The sequence below is a fragment of the Rhinolophus sinicus genome, chromosome 14 (genome assembly GCF_057876585.1).
Source record: "Rhinolophus sinicus isolate RSI-liver-muscle chromosome 14, RSI-T2T, whole genome shotgun sequence".
Classification (NCBI taxonomy): Eukaryota; Metazoa; Chordata; class Mammalia; order Chiroptera; family Rhinolophidae; genus Rhinolophus; species Rhinolophus sinicus.
In genome coordinates, this window is record NC_142514.1 from 48,824,177 (window position 1) to 48,848,053 (window position 23,877).

Genomic DNA, 23,877 nt, shown 5'->3' on the forward strand with positions numbered 1-23,877 from the left:
TACCTATTAAAGGAATTCCGTACCTGTATAGAAAGCTGATATACAAAATAGAAAAGAGTTCTTAAAAATCAAGATGGTGCCCCACATGGAGTCTATGATAAAAAAAAAAAAAAAAAAAAAAAAAAAATGCTGCTTCACATCTTTAAAAAAAAGGTTGCTGTGATGTTCAAACACAACAGAAATAAGACCATCTTTGAGGTTTGTGATGAAGAGGACTTGTCAGTGAGCCTGGCTTGCTTGTTCTTTAGGTGGTGTTAGCCCCTGAAGTTCTGTGAAGTTCCACATATGCACCAAGAACACTGATTCTTCCACTGCCCACACTTACGTGTCATGTCTACATACTCTCACTTCTTTTGATTGAGTTTTTTATCTCTAGTTTAAAAAGCTTGGGGAAAAACTATGTATTTTGGACTCAGATATGCATTCCTGGGATCAGCTCTGAGGTCCTGTTCTTTCACTATGTCTGCTCTTGGGCAAGGTATTTAATCACTCTAATCTTTGGTTTCCTCTCCTGAAAATGGTACTAATATCAACCACATGGTGGTGAAGTAAGGATTAAATACATATAATAACAGCTATGGGCCTTGTAATAAGTGTCTTATACACATTTTTTCTTATATATATTTTATTTACATTTTTCATGTATGTATTATATTTATATCATCCTTTAATTCTTTTAGTACCTCTCTGAGATTGCCCTTATTATTCCTGCTTTACACTGAAGGAAGGGAAGCTCAGAGCTTAAATGCCTTGCCCGAGGTCCTATGGTAAGTGCGAAGGCTGGATTCAAATTTCATATTTAACTAGCTTCCCAGCTTGTTTTACAGCCTAATGAATTACAAGCATTATGCACATAGACCCTGGCACATGATAGGTGCTGGGCAGAGCTAGTTATTTACATCATTACCATAGTAATAAAAAACATCAAAAAGGGGAGATAAAAGAAATAGAAGACACCTTAGAGTCAATGTCCTTAGGTTCAATACCTAATTGCCCTGATTTACTTTAGATGTCTAAGCACTTATTTATTTTTCTGGTTCTCTTAAGATATTCACCACACATTTTTAGAATAATCTAATTTCTCTATATGAAGCTGTAAAAGGTTTATCTAAAGACCCTATAAGATCCTTTAAAGATACGAACCACTGTGCACAACCAGGCATTTTCATTTCTGAAGCATATGCACAACAAACTTTAAATAAGCCAATTTAAAGCAAATGTCAAGTGGGTACCAGAAATTCACCCAGCACGTGTACTGACATTCAGAATGTCCTGAAGTGACCACGCAGGAAGAAAACGCAGTTTTTATTTAGCTATATGTAAACACACAGACAGCCCGTGGCACACACACACAAACGCATACCCAGTCCTATTCCCATTCTCTGCTTGAAAAGAAGGAGGCAGCAGCGCATTTGTAAATTCATCTGCTGGTACTGAGTCAACGGGGAAATGATTTTGTGAAGCTCAACTTTAAATTGAAATGTTAAGTTCTAAAATCCAGGGGCGTTTCTTTTTTGAACTCACTCTGGAAAATTTTTTCTTTTCTTTTATGTTTCCAGTTCTTTTAGATCAGCCTGAGATATGGGGTTCAGGCCAACCAATTAATCCAAGTATCGAGTCGCCAAAGTTAACAAGACCTTTTCCCACTGGAAGTAAGTTATGTGCCTGGTCTGTCTGGAAAAATAAGTGACTCATTTTACTGTCTGTCTGCACAGTGAAATTAGGCAACTCGTAGAAAGTCTACGTAAGCAACATTTGGACTGTATAATATTCAGAAGAGATGTTATTCTAACAGGATTTAGAGTTAAAGGAACCTAGGACACATTGTAAAAGCAGGAATAGCATAAAGTAAAATTATTAACTTTGAATCATAGTCTCTTCTGACATCCCACAGGCTTACTCATTCGTTCGTTCGTTCGTTCGTTCGTTCGTTCGTTCGTTCATTACCTATATGTAAGAGTGAGAAGCAAATGAGCTAAAGAACCTACTACACTCTGGGCATGGGCTATTGCACAACACAGAGGTGACCAAATCAGATATAGTCACCTCTGCTAGTCCTACAAAACAACTGAGGCTACACATGATACAAAGGACACGTTGAGAGGAAAGAATGATGATTGGAGAGCAAGAGACATGATGGTATATGGTAGAGAGAAGCTGAGATGAGAGATCAGGGCAAATGTACCTCAAAGCTGGGCCATCCACTCCAGGTGGCTGGGGAAGGAAGTCCTAAAGATCTTTATAGTCATTCACCTGCCGGTGGGTTGCTATTTGGACTGAATGAATTTCTCATTCTGTCAAGCCACCTGGTAGATGAATACACTGAGTTCTCATTTCAGTAGACTTCCCATAGCCGATGTGCATGTGGAAAGCACTCCTTAAAATGCCCATGGAAGGAAGATTGGATCTCAGATAAAGGTGTTGGGGGTGGGGGGTGATGCAGAGGGTATTGTCATTCTGTGAGGCTCACATACAGACCAATTAATACCTTTTCCAGTTCAGCATCCCCAGGGCTCTGCTTTTTGGTGCCTAAAAATAATCATAGGAATTAATCAAGAGGACTCCTAATTAAAGGCCCATGAAATTATTTGTTGGGAATATTGCTATAAAGCTATGTGATCCAGTCTTTTCAAGACTATTTCCTTTATAAAAATAGGATAGGAAAAAACATCAACACCTTTTTTTATAACTTCTGAACATTCAAAAATGTGTTTTGAAAGGATTAGAACCCCAGTGGCATGATTTTGAATATTTCTCCATGCTACTGTGAAACAAAGCCAGTTGAAAAGCTCTAACTTCCTTGGAAAGCTTTCTTTAGAGACCTGATCTGTCCAGATTATTCCTAGAAAACACTTCCCATATGCTAAGAAAGTAAACAAGTTATATGTTTATGTAGCTAACATACTGATTTTTAAGTCCAACTATTGGTATTTTATAGTTGTATGAGTTTTATGTGCTGGGGTTATGCCCAGCACAAGAGATATTATTGTATACTTGATGTGTAGTATATAATCCTGCTTATTTCATGATTACAGCATAAATTTGCTCTTTTAAGTTATTAGGCTTTTATGGTATTTTATTTTGTTTTATGATATTTTGTAGATTGTGACCTGAATTTTTGCAGAGATCCTTAATAAGAAATAGAGCCCCTGGTTGACTCTTAACTTCTATGGGAAAACGAGATCCCTTTGAGGTGTCGTTTTCAGAAGCTCATCCCTAAGATTAGGAACCACATATTCCCGGGCTTTAGGATGACAGGTGCTGTCAGGCCCATTGTGTGGAAGGATGGGATGCTCTCTAAAAATGAATCATTAAACTTGGTTGGGGAGGAATGACAGAAGGGGGCTCTTTCTAATGCACGCAGGTAGAGGCGACTGGCAAGGGCTCTCCAGTGAGCAGCCAGCCGGCCCTCTCGTCTTTTAGCTTATGAAAGACTGGGCCACATTCAGATTCACAAATGAATCTTGGGGCTGGTTTATGAGAATAGCTGGTTTATGAACTCGTGATATACCAAATATGGCCAGTGAATAGAAAACATTCATTTCAAAGAAGAATAAGGGGGGAAATGTACCTGTTGAAACAGTAATTCCTAACTTTGTCTATAAAATGACAAGTCCAGTTCAGAAGGGTGAATCTCTGGGTTGGGGCCATAGTACAATACTTGTTCTATTTTAGGGGGTTTTTTAGCCATAATTTTTATCTAAAGAATCTGTTCATTCTTCCTTGATGCAAATTATTTTGCCTTAGACTTTCAAAAATATACTACAATTTAAGACATATAACTTAGAGAAATCTTTCTAGACTCAATCCAGATAAAGCCATGTAATCCAGTCTTTCAAAGACTGACTGTATTAAAAATCCCTCACCTGAGTCCCCACCCAGCTGTTCTCAGAGTGCCTCTATCACTCTCTGGATTGAAACGGTGTGTTAACATGATTCTCAATCATTCAGTCATAAATTCCTTGAAGGCAGAAGCTTCTTTTATTCAACCCTGTGTTCCTAGTTCCTAATAGAGGACATAGGGGGTTTGTCTAATAAAGAAATGAATGAGTAAAATGATGATATTATTATGGTTATTATCTGACATTCTTTTGGCAAATTCTTATTATCACAAAGCAGAAAGTCTGAATGGGTCCTGCATTAGTCCCTTCATTTTGAACTTAAAAAAAAAAATTAGACCATTCATGGGCTATTCCATTAATAGCAGGAATATGGAGGAAAGCCAAAACCTTGCTTATCTACAGAATATTGTGTAACTTAGGGAGAAAGTAATCAATAATGCTTTGCATCTCATCTTTTTGCAGCACCTCCACCACTGCCTCCAAAAAATATACCAGCCACTCCACCCCGAACAAGCTCCCCCCTCACAGTTGGACCAGGTAAGCTTACTTTTTTCTGTTCGGGGATGATGTGGCAGTCAGAACAGTGGCCCTACACCTCAACCTGCCCTTGATGTATTGAAAGCCTTAGACTAGACTAAACATGAAAATGTTTGTATTTAGTTTTGCTTCCATTACTATGAAGACTTATTTTTTTAAAAAATCACTCTCGGGTTTCACAAAACGGTTCACTTTCTCAATTAATTTTTCCTCTGTATATTGTTGCTAAATGAGGGCCACATTTACTTGTAAAATGAAGGGGGGAATATCTCAATATCCTGAATTGACACCTCACTTCATAGGATCTTGTTTAAATGATTTACAAATTAGTAGTCTCAAGGTACAATTTGTATTTTTCCAAAATGGGTAAAATTTTTGCTAGAATTAAAACCGTTTAGTCTATAAAGACATAAAATGGTTCCCAGGGTGTACACCATACTGGTAAGCATGGGTGATGGGGAATTTTTTCCCAGTAGTCATAAAAGTATTTAGTATCCATCCTATCGCAAAAAGGTGTAAAAGATGTAAAGATGATGAAATATGGCAAGGAATGGCTGCATGCCTTTAGACAGATCATTTCTAAGGCACATCTTTATCTTCTAGTAAAATCTATACTACGTATTCATACAATTTATAATCTACCTAATCTTATTCGGCTAGCAAATCAAAAGCAGTAATAGTTATTTTATGTGTCTGGGCCTTTAGAATGTGGTTCTTTATCACCTTTGGAATTCTATTGCAGCTTCATCCTTTGTTACTTATGCAGCCAGGTGAATTAGATAGTTACAGAGGGGGATATTTATCAATAAGAGCAAAATGCAAGACATAGTCACTCATGAAATTTATATTGACTCAGATCCAAAAGGGAGTCATCCAGAGTGTCTGTCACAGGTAAAGGTGTTTGCAAGTTCAAATCATTTTGGCCCCTTGTATTTCCATAAATATGTTAGCTATAAATAAATCTACCAGCAACAAAATTATAAATATTGTGGGCCATACAAAATGCTACCCCATTTATTGGTAGCCTTGGAACCTTGAATGTTAACTCCTTTCAAATGTGAAATATGGATGTACTAAGCTGGTTCCTGTAGCCAAAGGGTTATTAAAAGGTAAAGGGCCTTTTTCTCATGCCTTGTAATTATTTAGGTATCAGTTTCTAATTTGAATAACCTCAGTTTTTAAAAAGTACACTTCCTCACATTGTAGTTATGAAATATTTCCTGCCAAGCTGTAGAAGATAGTTTTAATTTTTTTCTCACATTACTAACAAGAATTTGAAAGAATAGCTGATGCTACTTTTTAAGCAAGAAAGAGACTTTTCTGTTTCATGATTTCAGATAGATTATATATCACAGTTACGCCTACAATGTTAACAGGTTAGAGACTTGACGAGAAAAGAAATTATAAAGATATTTTTTATAATTTTCTTCACTATTAAACAAGTATATATGTAAAAGTTCTAATCAGTAGTAAATATCTTCTCTATAACCTATGTGTATGTTGTTTGTGGGGTGTATATGTGTGTGTTTGTAAATATACATGTGGGGATATCCCTTTAAATAATCTTTGTACTGTGTTTCTGGTGTATTTAAGGTGGATGACATACAGCCAATTACGATGTGCTATTTTTTTAAACTAACAGATATTTTAATTAGTTTCACCAAACATTTCATTTAATACGCTAGAGTAGATAATCTTTATCAAATATGAGGGTGATTTTCAGCTATCATTTTTTTTTTTTCTGTTGTGTTGTATACATTTCAGTAGGCCACATTTTCACAAGGGACCTCCCTTGTGGAATTTGCAGTTCCTGAGCTTGTACGTCTCTGTGAACTTACCTGTGCCTTTTCAATGTGATCACACTTTTCACTCTTGTGAGCAGGCTTTGGAGAGCGCTGAGCATCAAAAGCGTGCTCAGCGTTTTTCATGACGGTAAAAATAGCTAACCGGGGTCACCCTGCAAAAGGGTAAATAAGCGCATAAAAAGATGACGCTCACATTCTGGTGGCAGGAAACTCTCTCCTCCCCCTTCTGCTCTGATCACAGTATTTTTACATCATGAAATATGCCTACTGAGGCACCTCACAAGGCAATCTATTTACCAGGCTTTGCCTTACCCTTCACGTCCTGCCTGCCCCCGAGACAAATAATACTCAAAAAGTCAATTAAAGTTTAAAATCAACTACTTTAACTACAGGAAATGACCAGTCAGCCACAGAGGTCAAAACTGAAAAACCACCATCAATCAATGACATGGACAGCATTTTTGGCCCAGTGTTGTCCCCCAAGTCTGTTGCTGTTAATGCTGAAGAAAAGTGGGTCCATTTTTCTGATACATCCCCGGAACATGTTACTCCAGAGTTGACTCCAAGGGAAAAGGTGGTGTCCCCACCAGCTACACCAGACAACCCAGCTGACTCCCCAGCTCTGGGCCCCCCAGGCCCCCCTGGCCCCCCAGGACCCCCTCCAGGGCCCCCTGGTCCTCCTCGCAATGTACCGTCGCCGCTTAATTTAGAAGAAGTCCAGAAGAAAGCCGCTGAGCAGACCTTCGTTAAAGACGATTACTTAGAAACAGTCTCATCTCCTAAAGATTTTGGGTTGGGCCAGAGAGCAACTCCGCCTCCCCCACCACCACCCACCTACAGGACTGTGGTTTCGTCCCCCGGACCTGGCTCGGGCAGTGGTACGGGGACCACCAGTGGTACGTCTTACTGTTTGAGTGTGCTCGTGTGACCCGGAATGGCCATAGCTGCTGCAGTGTGAGCAACGCCTTCCTCCTGCTTGGCAGTTGGCTTTAGAGCTGTCATCCCTCCTTTGGTTTGGGTGTCCTGTGGCCGCGTGGCATGTCTTAGTCCATCAAATGCTCGCAGTCATAATGCAAGTCTGTGGATGTGAGCCGCCCCGCGCTCCCAGCCCTTAGGAGTGCCCTCCCTTACACCCTGCCGTTAGGAAGTGTATGTATTTTTAAAGAAAGCTGTAATGTCATTGTTCAGATTCAGGAAAGTTCTAGAAAGACAGATGTCATAGCCAATGAGTTTCATGTTAAATGTCTGATTTCCTCCTCAGGTGCCTCCACAAGGGCCCTAGTTTGTTAGTTTGTTTTGTTTTCAGCTTTATTGGGGTATAATTGACAAAGAAAATTGTAAGATATTTAAACTGCACAACATAATGATTTGACATACGTACGCATTGTGAAAGGATTCCTTACATTGAGCTAATTAACACATCCATCACTTCACAGGTTTATCGTTTTTTGGGTTTTTTTTTTATGAGAACATTGAAGTTCTACTCTTTTAGCAAATTTAAATTACACAATGCCGTGTTATCGACTATACAATATAGTTACCATGTTATAGATTAGGTCCTCAGACTATATTCCTATAACTGAGAGTTTGTATTTCTTTTTCCCAAGGGTCATAGTTTTTATAAGTCAATGTGATTTTTTTTTCTTCTTCTATTTTCCCCCCCTTTCTTTTGTTGTGGAGGAAGAACCATGTTAACCCCCCTAATTTACTTCAGAAAAAAAGGAGTTTGAAAAGGAGATCTTAGGGGAAAGCAAAAAGAAGATGCCTTTTTGCACCTCAATCCAATCAAGCTGCCATTAAGTATTCTTGATTTCATTTTGACATGCTCATCAGCCTATGAAGTTCACTCTAAGTATGGTGACGGGTGATGGGAAAGACTATCAGAAATGTACTTTTTGAAATGATAAATACAAATGTTGACATTGAATCTGTTTTTTGTTTTCCTTATTTGAAGCTTCATTTTGTATTCTCTAATTTTGAAAGGATGGGAACACCTGCCAAGCATACCAAAAAATAATAATAATAATAATATTTTGCTAATGTATCTTCTTCCGTATCATTTATTCCACTGGTGCTCACATTTGTCTGGCAAGACCCTCTAGTGCCTTCCCTTCTGTACCTGTGGGTTCAGTTTAGGCATTTTCCTGAGGGTGTCATGAATTAAGTTGGTGCAAAAGTAATTGCGGTTTTTGCAATTATTTTTAACCTTTTAAATTGCAATTACTTTTGCACCAACCTAATACTATTTGTTTTTCATTTGCTTTGAAAGAGGATACCAAGTTTAAGTTATTTAATCTAGTAAGAGACAGAAAGGAAAGGCATTACCTTTATTAGTCAGTCATCAGTGCTGTCTTTTCAATAGAGTATCTTCCATGCTTGCTCTATGTATGCAAATCCCTCTGTGCTGTAAAGTTAGAGCATCCAGGCTGATCAAGGAGAGGGCTGTACTGCGCAAAAAACTGATGTTATGGATCCTTAGGTGTGCCCTCTGTCCCCTCCTCCACCAAAAAAAGAAAAGTATTCAATACTCAAATAAGTTTAGGGAACATTGTGTTAAAAGAAAATCAGCAGATTTCTTTACCATAGGACTTTTGAGAGCCTTTGTTTTGCTAATAATAACAACTATGGTTTCTTGACTTGGCACCATGCTGTGCTTTATGTACATTCCTTTATCCTCACAACAACACATATGGTAGATGTTCTTATTTCCCCCATTTTACGGATGGGAAAACTGAGGCTCAGAGATGTCCAGTAATTTGCCCAACTTTACAGAGCTACAGGTGATAGACTTGGGTCTGTCTAATCCTAAACTTGTATTCCTAACCACTGCTATCTGCAGGCCCTCTTGTAAGGTTTAGTTACAAAATCTCCAAACTTACTTGATGACTGACACCCACCTATACTGCACTGTTTCAACAAGATCACCGAAGTTTTCCGAAAACCTGCTCCTCAGTGCTACTCTCTATACTTCTAGAAGTTTAGAGCACCCATCTCCATCCCCTGTTGCTTCTTTAGGTCTTTTTGGGGATATAAGCTCCTTACTTCTCTGTAAAGATAATACGATAAGGGCCTCTAAGTAAAGCCTTCGCTTCAGACCTCAAACCCAAAGAAGCGGGCTGTTCATTGTCAAAGATGGGCGTGTTTCCGCTGTCTTCCACAAGGAGGCTCTCTTTCCTGAGCCCGGCTCTCAGTCTTTCGAAAGGACTTTTCAAGGAATAATGCCCTCTCGCGAAGCTCTCATGGTGAAAGCGAAGGGCAGGACAGCTTTGTTATTCATCTGTGTTTCTTCCATCACCTTCCACAAAGCTCTGGGAGATGTCTGTTTAATTGAATTAACCAATGATCTAATGAGTAGAGAGAGGAGCTTTGGCTTTCTTTCTGGAATCTTGGGGAGTTCTGTTGTTTTTCTGTTTAGCTTCCATGCCCTTATTTGAAAGTACTTTAAAAATGTTACCAGTAAAGACTATTGATTCTTAATAATTGAGCCGGAAAAAAGAAAATACTTTGCTGGTATTAAAGGATTGAATTTCTAAGTGGAAGATTGAACTGGGCCAATGAAGCTCATGAATAAATAAAACTTTGCACCATTAACTCCTTAATTAAGTCCCAGTTTATTTGCTGTTTAATGTTTTATTGATGGAATATACACAGACTGGCAGAAATGTAAATTTAGGATTACAGCGATTGGATATGTCCTCATGTTTTAAAGATTAGCAATGCTTCTCACTCCCTGCTTTTTATAACCCTTGCCTGATGAGACTTTCTGTACTTCTCCAACTCTATTAAATTGGATACCATTAAGCTCACTTTTAAAATTTCATTCACAGCAAGGTGTCACCCACCAACTTTAGACAGTGCTTACAGCTTTGTAAATCAAAAGAGTTACCTGATATTCAAACACAGTTGGAAGTTAAGAATTTGCTCCAAGAACTTTAATTTCCTCATGGAAAAAGTTAAAAATACCTAGTTTAGCCAAAACATTGCTTTCCTGGAAGGCAGACTCTGATTCTTGGCAGAGGCTATCTCTTCTCCTGTGTGGGTTGTGTGACAAGAGATGGGAAGGAAAAAGAGTTTTATTGGCCTGCAGCAAGTTTGGAAGCCAGGGAAAGAGAGGTGTTAGTAAAGGTAGAATGTTTGGTGCAACATTTTCCAACTTGGAATATTAGAATAATCTTAAAAGATGTTAGACATGGATACACACACACACCTACACGCATACACATCCATAAATGAGTGAGCTTGAGTTACCTGGGATTGAATTAACAAAATATATTTCCTAACTGCAGATCTTTTTAGAGCGACAATGTTCAATATGGGAGCCATTAGCCTCATGTGGCTATTTTAATCTTCATTGTAATTAATTAAAGTTAAAAATAACTTCTTTAGAGGCAGTAGCCATAATTCAAGTGCTCACAGGCCACATGTGTCTATCTCATTCTAGGACATTTTCATCACGGCAGAAAGCTCTATTGGACAGTACTGTTTTAGGGCTTATAATGTGCTGGCCGCCAAAAAAGAAACATAGGCTCTATAACCATTCCCACACATATTTAATACTTTCTTCAAAGAAATGGTGAAATTGTGTTCTAAGAAACACAATTGGGAAAGGCTACTTAGTTCCTTACATGTTTCGAAGTGCTTTTTTTTTTTTTTTCACTTGATTCTCCCCACCGCATTGTGGTGTACTAGCGCCATTTTACAGATAGGACACAGAAGCTCAAAGATGGAACTTGGCCATAGTCACAAAGCTAATAAGCAGCAGAGCCAGAATCTGAGCTCAGATCTGTTGGATTCCATTTACCACTTCTCCCCAGCGGCCCACACAAACAAAAAGAGAGATGAAAGTTGAAGCTACAGTTACGCTGTGTCAGGGGTTACCAAAGAAACTATGATGAAACTTCAGGGTGAGAGCAGCACATGGATTGAGCATATGTTAATGATTGCCAATTTTTTTTGAACTCATGAAACTCAAATAATGTATGCGTGATTTTTAAAGTTAAACCTTAACTGGTGATGTTATCCAATTATTTTCCAGCATTGCTCTTGGAAATAAACACTGCTTGAAGGGAAAATGAAAGTACAATTAAACATCGAAGAATGATAGAGATGTACAAATAATAACCTTCTACTCTCCTATAATACGAAACAATTGTGTAATCACACAAAAGCATGTGAAGCCTTACTTTTGTTGTGAAATGTCCCCTCAGGCCCTGAATATCCTCTGCTGAACCTCAGGGGTCTGTCAAGTAGGTTTTGGTTCTTAAACACTCCTTTAGTGTCTTCCAACTGCACAACAAATCAATTAAATCAATTCAGTAAGGAAAAAAATGAGTTAAATCACGTGTCCATAAAGGAAAAGGAAAACAGTCAACTAGACACTTTTTTCTTTGTTTTTAGTTCTAACTGTATCAAAAGACACATCTTAACCATCAGCATCAACATCTATTGATTGCCTTTCATTTTTGTAGCATATTATAGTTTAGTAAAACACCTTCATAAGCATTTTCCATTTTGATTGTTACAACTACCTTGTAAGGTAGAAACAATTCTCATTTTTAAAAAACAGGAAACTGATAAGAGGCTGGCAGAGCCAGAACTCAGATCATCTGACTTTTCATCCAGTTTTTTCAGTATTCTACACTGCCTTGATGATGGATAACCTATTACTACTTTCCTAAGCACTACTGAAACTGGTTTTTAAAATTTCCCCTCTGGAACATGTAGGAAAAGGATAAGCAGCTGACCTTTACCTGAGATTGATTCAGAAGAGTAATTCTTGGAAATAGACCCATGGATACACATTTTGAAGTACTCCTATGGCATGATTTTCCAATGAACTAGAACCCCCCAAAAAGCCCCAGGAAACTTCCTGATAAAGACTGTTGTTTGAAAGCTTATTTCCAATCTCTGTGCTGTCACTTTTGTTTACTGAACACATCCTGTATGTAAATCTATTGACTTGAAATAAAACTTTGTTGTGGGACCTGTCCAAACATACCCCATTTTTTTTTGTTCAAGAGAAGATTTGCCAAAAAACTAAGAATATTTATACTGAGAAAGGTATTTGCAAGCTGTCCTTGCAAAAATACAACCAAGCTCTACGCAAAATGTGGAACTCTACCTAAAACTATAAGTCCATCTTAAACTATGAGACACTGCATTTGAGCTTGGGTTTTGGAGTTAAGTAGATCATTTGTGCTGTGTGACTTTGAGAAAGTTACTGAACAGCTCTGAGCTTTAATTTCCACTGAGATAGTAAGAGCACCTTCCTCTGAAGCTTACTGTGGAGATAAAATAAGATAATGCATGTAAAGTACCTAGGATAGATTCTGGTCCAAAAAAAAATAAAAAGTAAGAATACAGTAAAAAAGTGGTAGTGATAGAGAGGAGGTGGAGGTAGGGATGGAGGTGGCGGTAATAATTAGTAGGGTTTCCCACTAATGAAATTACACTTAGAATAAACAGCAGAGAGAAACACAACATACTCAAGATTGCAAGATGTTTAAACAAGAGTAGCAAGGTTTAGCCCCACGGACTCTCCTAAGATGAGAGCAGATGCTGAGATGATGGGTTTGCTGCTCTACTTCTTCGAGAATCTGAAAATCTGGAGACAGCTGCTGCTCTAGGGTTCTCCAGGAAACAGTGTTGTGTTGGTTGGGTGGGGGAGGGGCAGGTATTTTCCTTGGGCAGGATTTCTTAAAATTTTCTTGGAATGATTTGATACCTATGCTTCAAAGTGACAAAACATCTGGAGTAGTTGAAACTTTTCTGAACAAGAACTATTTGGAATGTTAATTTGACTTTCCTAAGGATTTTGGCCAAGTAGTTTACCCATGTATCCGAGACATGTAACTGCCAATAGGCAGACCCCTGAGTCTAGAGACCCCACTGGTGTGCTGATTGGTGTGCATGCCAGCCTCTGTGTGTCTTCTGTGTTTCACATGCTTGTCATTGACAGCCAGAAAAGTAAATCCAGGAGGCTCTTTTAAAAATCATCACAAAAATCATCATGGGCAAACCACGTACAACAGATTCCTTCAAAACATAAAATCCTCTAAACTCCATGTGTTCCTGTTATCAAGATTCTAAACACAAAGTATTTATGCAACATTGAATTTACCTTCTTATAGTTTGTCCTTGGCTTACCAGCAAATGTTTGCTTACATTTATAAAGTCAGCACTCATATTTTGAAGCATAGTAAAAAGGGAAAGCTACTCTCCACTCAGCCAAGAGTCTTAAGAACATATTTTCTGTCACAGAGACTAATAAAAGGATTTACCTTTCACTGGGTGTCACATGACAACAAAGACAATGAGCTTCAGCTTTTGCCATCAACCATAGTTCAACTGAGTGATTTTTTTTTCTTAAGTGAAAAACAAAGAAACAAAAAACACCACGTGCTACAGCATTGAATATACTAACTGCGGAGGTGACAAAAAGTGTCCAGGACTGGCATTGCACTGTGAGGGAATGGGGAAGGAGGGTTTAAGTGATGATTGCGCTTTGGCCACCTGTGCTTACAGCCATTTTTTTTCCCCTCAGATACCCTGTTTTTTAACACCAGCTTGTTTTTCAGGTGCATCATCCCCTGCTCGGCCTGCCACTCCCTTGGGTCCCGGCAGCAGCACGACCCCACCGCCACCTCCTCCCCGGCCTCCATCTCGGCCAAAGCTACCTCCAGGAAAACCTGGACTCGGAGATGTGGTATGTTCCCTTCTGCTTTGGCTTGCTCAGAAACTCACAGTGAGAATGACAAACAGAAGTCAAAAGCCTTAACACAGACTATCTCAACTTCAGGTCTAAGCCTTAGATCACTTATACAAATGGCTCTGACAGGTAGCATTCAAAAGACGGTCACTGCAGTATGGGTGTACATTTCAACCCTCCTCAAATCTCTACCATCTTTCAAGCCAGGATCTAAAATAGGGATGCTGGGGCCCTCAGTTCTGCTACAGGGGGTTTGATGCAAAGTAAGACAGTCATACTCAGTTATGCTAAATCTTTTAGAAAGGGAGGCATTTCTTTTCATTATATTTATCTGGTTTTGAAAGACCCCAAGAGAGGGCAAGTCCTGATTTCTGTCCCCAGACTGCACAGAGAAGTTATTGGTGATAGGCATAGTATGTAGATATAAAGGAGAGTGGTGGCCTGATGAATTTGTTCTGGAAGTTTCTTACATTGTGTTTTAAGGGTAAGGGGTAGAGAACATTCTGTGTGAAAAATAAAGAGACTTCTGGCAGAGGTAAATTCTTTTGGCATCCACACACAGGAGCGACAAACTGGTGATGTTCATAATATTTAGTTTGGCTAGTACAGCCTACTGTTTTGCATGTAAATTGCATTAAACGGGGTTAAGCTCTCATATTATATTAGCTGCTTAGTCCCTGAAGGCATGTGAGTTCCCAGTTCTGAAACCACTGACCGCATCACAGATCTCAGCTTCTCTAACTCAGATGTACCTAGTGAGTGTAGCACACTGTGGTTTATGGTTCTTCTAGCTCCATCCACAAGTTTCTGTATAGATACAATCAATTTCAGTATACAAGTGGTGTCACCTATACTCTCTAAGAACCTGAATTGTTAGAGCTTGGGCTGGGAGACATTTAAAATATGGAAAAAAAGTGTTATGGCCTGTGTATCTAACTTTCCATGTCTTTTCTTCTCCCCACAGCCCAGACCTTTCAGCCCTCCCATACATTCCTCCAGCCCTCCTCCGATAGCACCCCTAGCCCGGGCTGAAAGCACTTCGTCAATATCGTCTACCAATTCCTTGAGTGCAGCCACCACTCCCACAGTTGGTAAAAATTATCTCCTCTCTTTTCATCCATTTGTGGTTTTGACTGGCTATTTTTATGATCTGAAACCCCCGAGGCCCAATTTCTGGTCAAAATTGTTTTGCTGTGTGTTTTGCTACTATCCTCTGACTCTTCTTTTAAAAGCACCTTCTCAGCAAAGCAGGCAAAGTGCTTTAAAAGCAAATAAACAAATAAAAGAATATTAACACCTGTGTTTTGCAGGAATTTTCTTATGCTATTCTATACAGAGCTATTTATAGAGTCAAGGAATAAATGGTCAAATAAGGTTTTGTGATTTAGATATTATTTCTTAAAATCAAAATAGTCTCCTTTGAGGGGGAATGTTTATTTAAATTCCAACCATGTACCACATCAGAAATCACAAATTTACAACTTTTACTTTCTTGAAGCTTTCGTTTCTTCATCACTTTTGGTTGTTCTTATGTTGAGAGGTGGTATACACATTGGCACTGTGGGACTTGAGCAAACTTTCTGACATTTTTTACTAGTGCTTTTCAGTGATATGTGGCCAATTTTCCCCGAGAAATAAGTCATTGCTGGCATTTTCAGTAAATGTCTTTGTGCCTCTTTCCTTATGGTGTGATGAAAGTGAAGAGTTGAGAATGGATGCTCAACTGGATGGTTTTCCCAGGTTTAAATGCCTCATTTTGCCTGGAGCATCTTCCCTCTTCCCACGGCTGGTCTCTCTCTATACCTCTTCACCCGTCTTTCATAGGCTCCTGCCGCCTCTGTCATATTTGCATGGTGTCTCTGACCTGGAGCTTTCCCATTCCATTTTTCCCCCCATTGTCTTCCTTTATTGTCAGAACTCCCCTCCAAGTCTGCCATATTATAAACCAGCTGGCCATCGTGCATTGCTTCGGATACTCATTAACCAAAGCTAAATAAATTACTGCTACTTACCAAGAGCACACTACAGAGTTGCTTGTGTGAGAAGTAGAGTTTGATCAAAACCTAAAGCTCATCTGGAAAAGAACTCCATGTTTTCCAGGGGAATAAGGTGTGTCTCTTAGGGTTCCCAAAGAGAAGTTCAGCACAGTTCATGTACTCTATGTTATTAATTAGACCAGCCCCAAAGAATCCTTCAAATTTGGTGAAAATATAGCCAGCTATCCAATTTTATATGATGCTGTAACGGACAGATATTTAACATTATATATGTATAGCCAAGTCTATTCTTTATCTGCATCATCAATTGGGGCAGTTTGGGGCTTTCTATTTTTATATACCTATTAGTTCATTTCTTTTTGGCTTTTTTTGATTGTTTGTTTGTTTGTTCTGTAACATCCCAACTTTATTTTTGAACTCTCTTTAATACTCTTGATTGCTACAGCCATTCCCCCCACTCCTGCTCTGGTTTTTTGTTCTTTGTTTTTCTGAATATCATAAGTACCACCCACTCCATATTACTTTCCTGGTTTGTCAAAGAGGAAAAGTAAGAATAAACTGACACTCGGAAAGCAATCCTCAAGTGACCTCAGATGACTGTCTAACAAGTTCTTTCAACTCACTGAGACTCACAGAGAAAATCGCACACACGGGGAATTTGAGCTGTGTCCATGTTTTGTATGATGTGTTTTTCTACTCCCTGCCGCAGAAATCTCAAATACTGGCCAGTGACTCTGATTCTTAACAAAGCTAGTATGCATTCTTTCAAGATGAACCACAGAGGGTTTTTTTAACAAAACCACCTGAGAGGATGGTCACATTGCTTCATTGATGAGGAACATTCTGATTTAATCTGTTTGGTTTTGTTCATTTTAATTTTATTTCCATCTTCTCCCTACATTCCTCACTGTCCTGTTCTTTATTTCCTGCTGCTGGAGGTCACCTGACAACCACTTCTCACTGAAGTAAATACATTGTCAAATGACAGACTGCCCAGCAGCTTCTGGTGTATTGCTGTTTATCTCTTTTTGGAGAAGATGTGCTTTGGCTGCTTGGTTACCAAAGGGCTGACTATTCAATGACTGACTTGGAATGTCAACTTAATGGAGTCAAATGGCTCAGGAAACTAGCAAATTTCAGCAACAAATTCTCTGAAGTTGGTGCCTCAACATTTCCCTTGCACCACCATAGTATTTTTTGACATTTCCTATGTAACTTGGGCCAAATTTGGGGCAAGTGTGGTGAGAATAAATAAGCAAAGTTTAATGTAATTCAAAGACTAAATTTTTTAAGAGCATACTTAGTCTTCCTACATGACAATTCATATAAGAAAATGCCCCTCTAAGACTTTGGACATAAACTCTTTCATGAGAGCTGTGATTATAAAGTAGTAAATCTGATGCCACATCTGAGAATAGGACTTTCTGTACATCGTCACACTCGAATGAAGAGCTTCTAGGCAACAGTACTTCACCAAATTTAAGACACCCTCAATTAGAAGATTCACTATTGTTTCATATATGACTAAGAAAGAGAGGGGAAAGCTGCCAACTGAGCGAAGATACAATGCTTTCTTATCACAGTGATTTTCAGACACATCCCAATTTCAGAGAGATTAAAGTGTGGTGAACAAGTGCACATTTTACAATTAATGAAATGCAATAAACTCCTTTTGTATTCGATAAAGCTCACTGGAACTTCACTGTATGATTTTGGGGGGAAATCTATTAATATGGTAATATAGAAAGTGTTTAAAGTTATTATATTCTAAGAGACAAAATCCTAGACATTTAGAGACAGAGATAAATATGGAATGATCTCTAATTGTAAATATCCATTTTTATTACGTTTTCTTATTTCTATGGATGGTTATCAGTTTTTTTTAGTTTTTTTTAGATGTTTACAGAATCTTCCTTTCGGACCCTAATGCAAAAAGACCACCATAAAGACAATTTTTGTTCATTGTTAAATTTACTGTTAATTATATTCCTTCACTGTTAATTATGCATTTTCAATTGCTTTTTTAACATCCCAGGAATCTGTAATGAATGAAAAGTAATCATTAATGGGCACCACAGGAAGCATCACCTGGACGTTGATGTTTCCTTTGGTGTAGTACTTTGAGCAAAAGTGATTGGTATGCAATACTGGAATGTTAACCATAGCATCTAAAACTTCAAATAGTCCCTCCAAGCCTTTGTCTCTTAACGCTGAGAGGTAATTCTGAACTGGATAAGCTTTCTTTGAAAAATACCTGTATTAATGTCAATTATTCTGCACAAAAAGAAAGACATTTGGAGGTGGATATACTTGATCCTAATTAAAAATTCCCACATATAATTTCAGTCTTTTTTTTTTTTTTGAAAAGCCTATCTCCATTACTGGCTTCCCCCTCCCAGATCAATTTGAGGCAATTTCCATGGTTCTCAAAGGAAATTTTTTCTTCTGTATTTAATTTGAATGTTGCCCTTATTTAAATGAAGTACAGAGCTATCCAATAACTCATTTTTTTAAGTGCTTTGATTTATTTAGGATATTTTCTTCTAAGCCTTCAATGTCCACAACCACTATAAAACATACACACACACACACACACGCGCGCGCGCGCACGAGCTATTCAACCCTTATGAACTACTCTTTTGTTAACTTCAGCTCAAAGAACAAATGGCAATATTGGAATCTCCTCATTTTGAGGAGATTGTGAATAGCAAATAAGTTCTTTAAAAGACAGGACTATCCTCCATTATTTCCCACTATTAGGTATAAAAAGGCACTGATACATTCAGTTTACTGCCAATGTAACTGTTTTTCTTCCTATTTTTTCTAGATACTATGGAGTGTCCTCCTTAGGGCCAGTTCCATTCGTCCTGTTTCTCTCCCATAGATATTACAGGAGTTGCATTAGCTTGTTCTAGCCACCAAGGAAGCCACATGTATAATAAAAACTGATTGACAGGTGATATCCTAGAACCTTAAGAATTGACAAAGAAATAGTTTCCCTGCCTTACTCCCTAAATCTAGGAGGCAAGCTAGTAGAATATTTTGCAAGAAACATTGTTTATGGACTAATTTTACTACCCTCATTCATTTCCTTATCTTCTCTATATTGTAGAAAAGATTCTCCTTTACTGGTCTTTGTATAGATTTTATTCAATTTTCTGTTAAAGTTGTAATAATACCCTTAGGACCTGTGGCATTAGGTACTTTTTTTTTTAATCACATAGAGTAAAATTCCAATTACCTGCATTTGTTAGTTGGTGATAAGGGAGACCATGTGCAAAGATCTGGAACGGTTGGAGTCCAGAGCCAACTGTTGAGACCAATTTACAAAGACATTTGGCCATAGCTGGATACTATAGCCAAAGATGGAATTACAGTAATGCTGTTCAAAATTAACAGTCCATAACTACCAAAGACAGGTGCAAGGCAATTGAATTTGGATTTTGATGAAGGTGAAATGGGATACTTCATTCATGGACCTCAGATTTAGATGGTTTCTTTTTTATGGTCTCCTTAAAAGCTTCCTCTTTCCCCTGGTGGAGGGGAGGGGAGGTGCATGCTGGGTGATTCTGTTGAGCTGTCAGTGATGTCAGGAGGTTCTATTGATAGACATATGTCTGGCCACTTGAGAATTGTGTCTGAGTGAACTAGGCTTACGTGAGTCAATTATTAATGGTAGAGCCTTTAACAACTCCCTGAAAAGGTGGGGGCGTGATTTCTTCCATGAAACTGACTTCAGCCAAATTCACAGATGCTAACACCTGTCACTTTTAAAATTTTAATTTCTTGTTGGAATCATCATGAAATCAGCACATCATTTTTTTCACATCCTAGTCATAATCCCAGTTTCTTAGGTTTTGTTTCCTTTTTCCATTAAAATCATTCCTGTGTTTTGATCAGTAAAGTGTGCTGCTTAATTTTATTTGAGATTTGTATCTGTGTTTTTGTTTTCCATTCCTTTATATTTCTTTGGTTCGTAGTGTCAGAAGATGATGTTTTTTATGACAAACTGCCCTCATTTGAAAGGCGCTGTGAAACCCCTGCAGGTATGGTGCTAGCCAAGTGACCTCTAGATACCTAGACTTTAAAATCCAAGCCATTATGCCATCTGAATGCTATGAACTTCATGGACTTGCTACTCACCTCATGAGTGTCCAGTGCCTCTCAGATACACCCTGTCTATTGACTGTTCATTGTGGAACTCATGCCATTGAAAAATGTTTAAGTAAACCTATGAAAAAGCAGCAGGTTGCATGACAGTTTCTCAGTGAAAAGGTTCGAAAAAGGTGAGCTGCTATTGCTTTGTGAATTCACAAAGGAAGGAATAATTTAACTGCTCAGAATTACATGTCCAGGGACTGTTTTTTAATGAAAGGAAAAAAAAAAAGAGAGCACCATTAGTAATCTTGTTTTCTCTTTGGCACGTAGGTAAAGGGTGTTTTGTGTCTGGATGCCTAAGGTGATTCCAAGGGAGGGGATGGAAGATATATGATGTCTTCCAAGAACGTTAAATTGATGTGCAATGCTATTGTCATTTAAAACCTAAGCTAAGTTTCTATAGCCCATTAACTCCGAGTATCTCTTTTTTGAAAGTATAGAAGGGGATGGCATTGAAGATGAAATGGTTACAGCAATTGCTGAATGACAGTTTGCCCAAACTAGCGCAGTTAAAATATGCTGACGCCCCCTGCATGGCCAGGAAGACTTCCGCTCCATGCGCCCACGCACCGAGTATCAAGCTACCAAACACACGCCCATCCCTTTAGGCCTCCATAGCTTTGCTTTGCTTTCTGTTTCCTGAACTAAAATAAATAAATAAATAAACAAAAACCCCGTAGATTGCCAGCCTTCCCTTTTTCCTGCACGATAATGGCATGCAGTGCCTCTGCCCTCCCCTCATAGTGAGATTAATGACCTGCTCTGTAACTCATACTGTGTCCTTCTCTCTCCCTCTCCTTAACCTTTCCCATCCCGCTTCAACTCCTGGCCATACAGAGAATGAACAGCCTTCCCTCGTTTGGTTTGACAGAGGAAAGTTTTATTTGACTTTTGAAGGTAAGTAGTACATAGCATACCAGATTCTGATTTATACTCCCCTCATCCTTTATCTCCATCTGCATTTCAAAATCCCAGTTCTCTTCAAAAGACCTGGTCTTTCTCTATAAAGATGCTATGGCTACTTAGAAAATATTAAATACTAAAGAAATACCACATGAATTTGGTTTGTATGGGATCTTCAATTTTTCATATTCAAAAATTAAAGCTAATTTGCAGTTAATATTGGTTACTTAATTAACTGTTAAATTGAAAAAAGAAAAAAAAACAAAACATTTTTTTGGCCAAGGAACTTAACTCTGTCAACCAGGGCTCTTTCCTAACTCTATTGCAAATGCAATGCAACAAATATAAGGACATTTTTGGTTGGAATTGGCATTTAACTGATTTGGATAATTAATATTTCAGCTATAACATCCATTATTGTGTAATGTAAATATGCGTATATATTCTTATGACAAGGAATGCTGCATAGGAGATCAGAAAAATGAGGAAAAGTAAAAAGTATTGAAGTAAGTTCTAGTTACATCTGAAATTGCAACTGGAATGACTATAGTAAAATGGACAACTATCACTGGACTTGCCATTTTAGAAGATGAAGAAAAATATACATAAATATAATGTCAGGTATCTAACCTCAGTGTTGGATAACTGGTTATATTTTGCATTAAGGATTAGCATTCTTATGTTTTATATTAAACTGTAAATCATTTTAATAGTCCAATTTGATAAAATGGCCCATTTAAATTAAGTGGCAGAGGAAATTTAAGTCCTTTAAACTAATTAATGGGCCATCTTACACATAAATATTTATCACTCAAGCCCCAACTTTCTATGATTTTAAATAGCTGCATTTATCCTGGGATCAAAAGTTGGCCAAATAATATTATACTCTAGAACTGAGTCTAAATATTAAACTTGTCTTTGTGTTTCGTGATAACAAAAAGACCTTTCCAAACTTGAATGTGTGTTTTAACACAATTTTTAAAATCATAATGAGTAATACAGATTTTTAAGTAGTTCGTGTGGTGTGGCTTTTTTCTCTCAACAGTGAATTTTCCTTGTGAGATGGTTCTAGACATGGGAGTCCTTAGCTTGGAGTAGTTTGGAGTGCAGCAGAAAATATTGTCTAATTTAAAACTTTCCAAATACCTGATATCTTGTCCTGGCTCACATAGAGGACAGGTAGATGGGCAGTTTTCAGGAGAGGGTCCATATTTTCTACATCATGTCGGAAGCTTTCATTGTTTCAGGTCATTAATTTTGTAATAACCAAGATGCAAAGTCCACAGACTTACAATCTTCTATACTTTCTCTTTGAATCAGATGGAATTAAAAAGTGCCCAGGTGTCCTTTTACTGATCAGCACATCTCAATAGGAGAAGTTGTGATTGAATAGGTTGGTAATCCTGAAGTACAGCAAAGCAAATACATACCTCTGTGAAGGCCCTTTCTTGGCTTCAGTCTGGCCACAGCAGGAGCTGTAGTGTGCCCTGTTTTAACCAGGAAATTAAGCCGTCAGTATAACCCTCGGTAACTGTCTGGAGCTCCAAAAAGAAAAAAAAAACGAAATAAAACAAAACACTTTGGCAAGGTTTTGTTGTTGCAGTTTGCTTTGGCTTCAGACTGTCTATTGGCTCCTTCGCTTGTATTTTAGCTTCGTTGTCTCTTTAAACAGAGAGAGATCATGTTTTTTTGAAGATACCAATCTAAAGACAATTTTTGGTTGTTGGTTTGTCTTTAAAAAAAACATATATGTATATATATATATATATATATATATATATATATATATATATACATATATATATATATTATCAATCAAATATAAGTGTTAATAAATGTGTGGAATAACATAATGTGAACCACATTTTTTGTGTGTGTTAGGAAAATATATTTGTTAGTAGATTTCTGGATATCTAAACGTGGTAACTGGCATTCTAATTAGTAAGAGCCAAATTCTTTAAGCACCTCAATTTGGGCCGAGAGGAGTTATGCAAGAAAGAGTTGTAATAGACATTATTTGGAATCTCTGGTACTGTTATCTTGGACTTTGCACAAGTCTGGGAAGTACAGATAAGGCTTCCCAAGGGACTGTGGAGCAGCCATATAATGCATGTGTGTCTCTCCTTATATCATCAAGAAATGCTTATGGAGATAAAAGAACATTAAAATCAGTTTCAAGGGACAACTTAGGAGAAGCTAAAAATGACACCTTGCCACCTGAGCAAGAATGGCTTTGTTTTAAGAAAGTATTTTTAGTTAGTACAACCTGAAAGGAGTTTTTTTTTTTTTAATTTTCTGCTGTGATGACATAGAAATAGTGACATGTTAAATTGCTTTGAGAACAGTGCTCCTACTCTACTTTTTATAATTCAAAAAGTCTGTCATTCACCGTTTTATTAAATAGAACTTCTAGAATATTCTTCTAATGCACTCTGGTTTTACCCACATTTGTTACTATGAATATTGATTATCATTAGCTTCAGTTCTTCATTCAGGGAATGTAGAAGAGGAGAAAGAGTCCCATGTCAAAATATTAATTGTTTTACATATTTTTAAATTATTATATTGACATCTAAATAGTGTTTTTATAGTTCAAAACTTTACCCTGTCTTATTCATTACTTTGTTCTTATAGTGCTTTAGGCATCATAGTCACTCAGTAAGTGTTTGAGCCACTGACTGACCAACTAACTAAATAATGAACATTGGCTTATGAGTTTCTTCGGAGATAACATGAGGTGCGTCACACTTCCAAATTGAATTTAACTAGAGACATAAGAAAGTTAGACAGTGGTTCTAATTCACAAGAGTTCCAAAGCATTTCCTAGTGTTTTACTTTTATAAAAAATGTCACTGAAATCTTAACCTATTTAAATTGAGCTAATAAAAAAAGTAAAGGTTACAAAAGGTAAGAACTTTTTCAATTCA

The 23,877-nt window shown here is 37.8% G+C and overlaps 1 protein-coding gene across 28 annotated transcripts in view; it reads left to right on the forward strand.

Moving 5' to 3' along the window:
* The window catches only part of SGIP1 (SH3GL interacting endocytic adaptor 1), a 194,844-nt gene that overhangs the window by 124,467 nt on the left and 46,500 nt on the right, over positions 1-23,877 (forward strand). For 6 of the 28 annotated variants that reach the window (XM_019731952.3, XM_074334888.2, XM_074334891.2 and 3 more), the window contains 7 exons: positions 1,560-1,652; positions 4,305-4,379; positions 6,577-7,080; positions 13,762-13,889; positions 14,857-14,983; positions 19,870-19,935; positions 20,885-20,944. In XM_019731952.3, coding sequence (XP_019587511.2) covers positions 1,560-1,652; positions 4,305-4,379; positions 6,577-7,080; positions 13,762-13,889; positions 14,857-14,983; positions 19,870-19,935; positions 20,885-20,944 — 1,053 coding nt within the window. The remainder of the gene's footprint in view (positions 1-1,559; positions 1,653-4,304; positions 4,380-6,576; positions 7,081-13,761; positions 13,890-14,856; positions 14,984-19,869; positions 19,936-20,884; positions 20,945-23,877) is intronic. The other 22 variants (XM_074334897.2, XM_074334911.2, XM_074334901.2 and 19 more) reach the window with 7 other exon arrangements.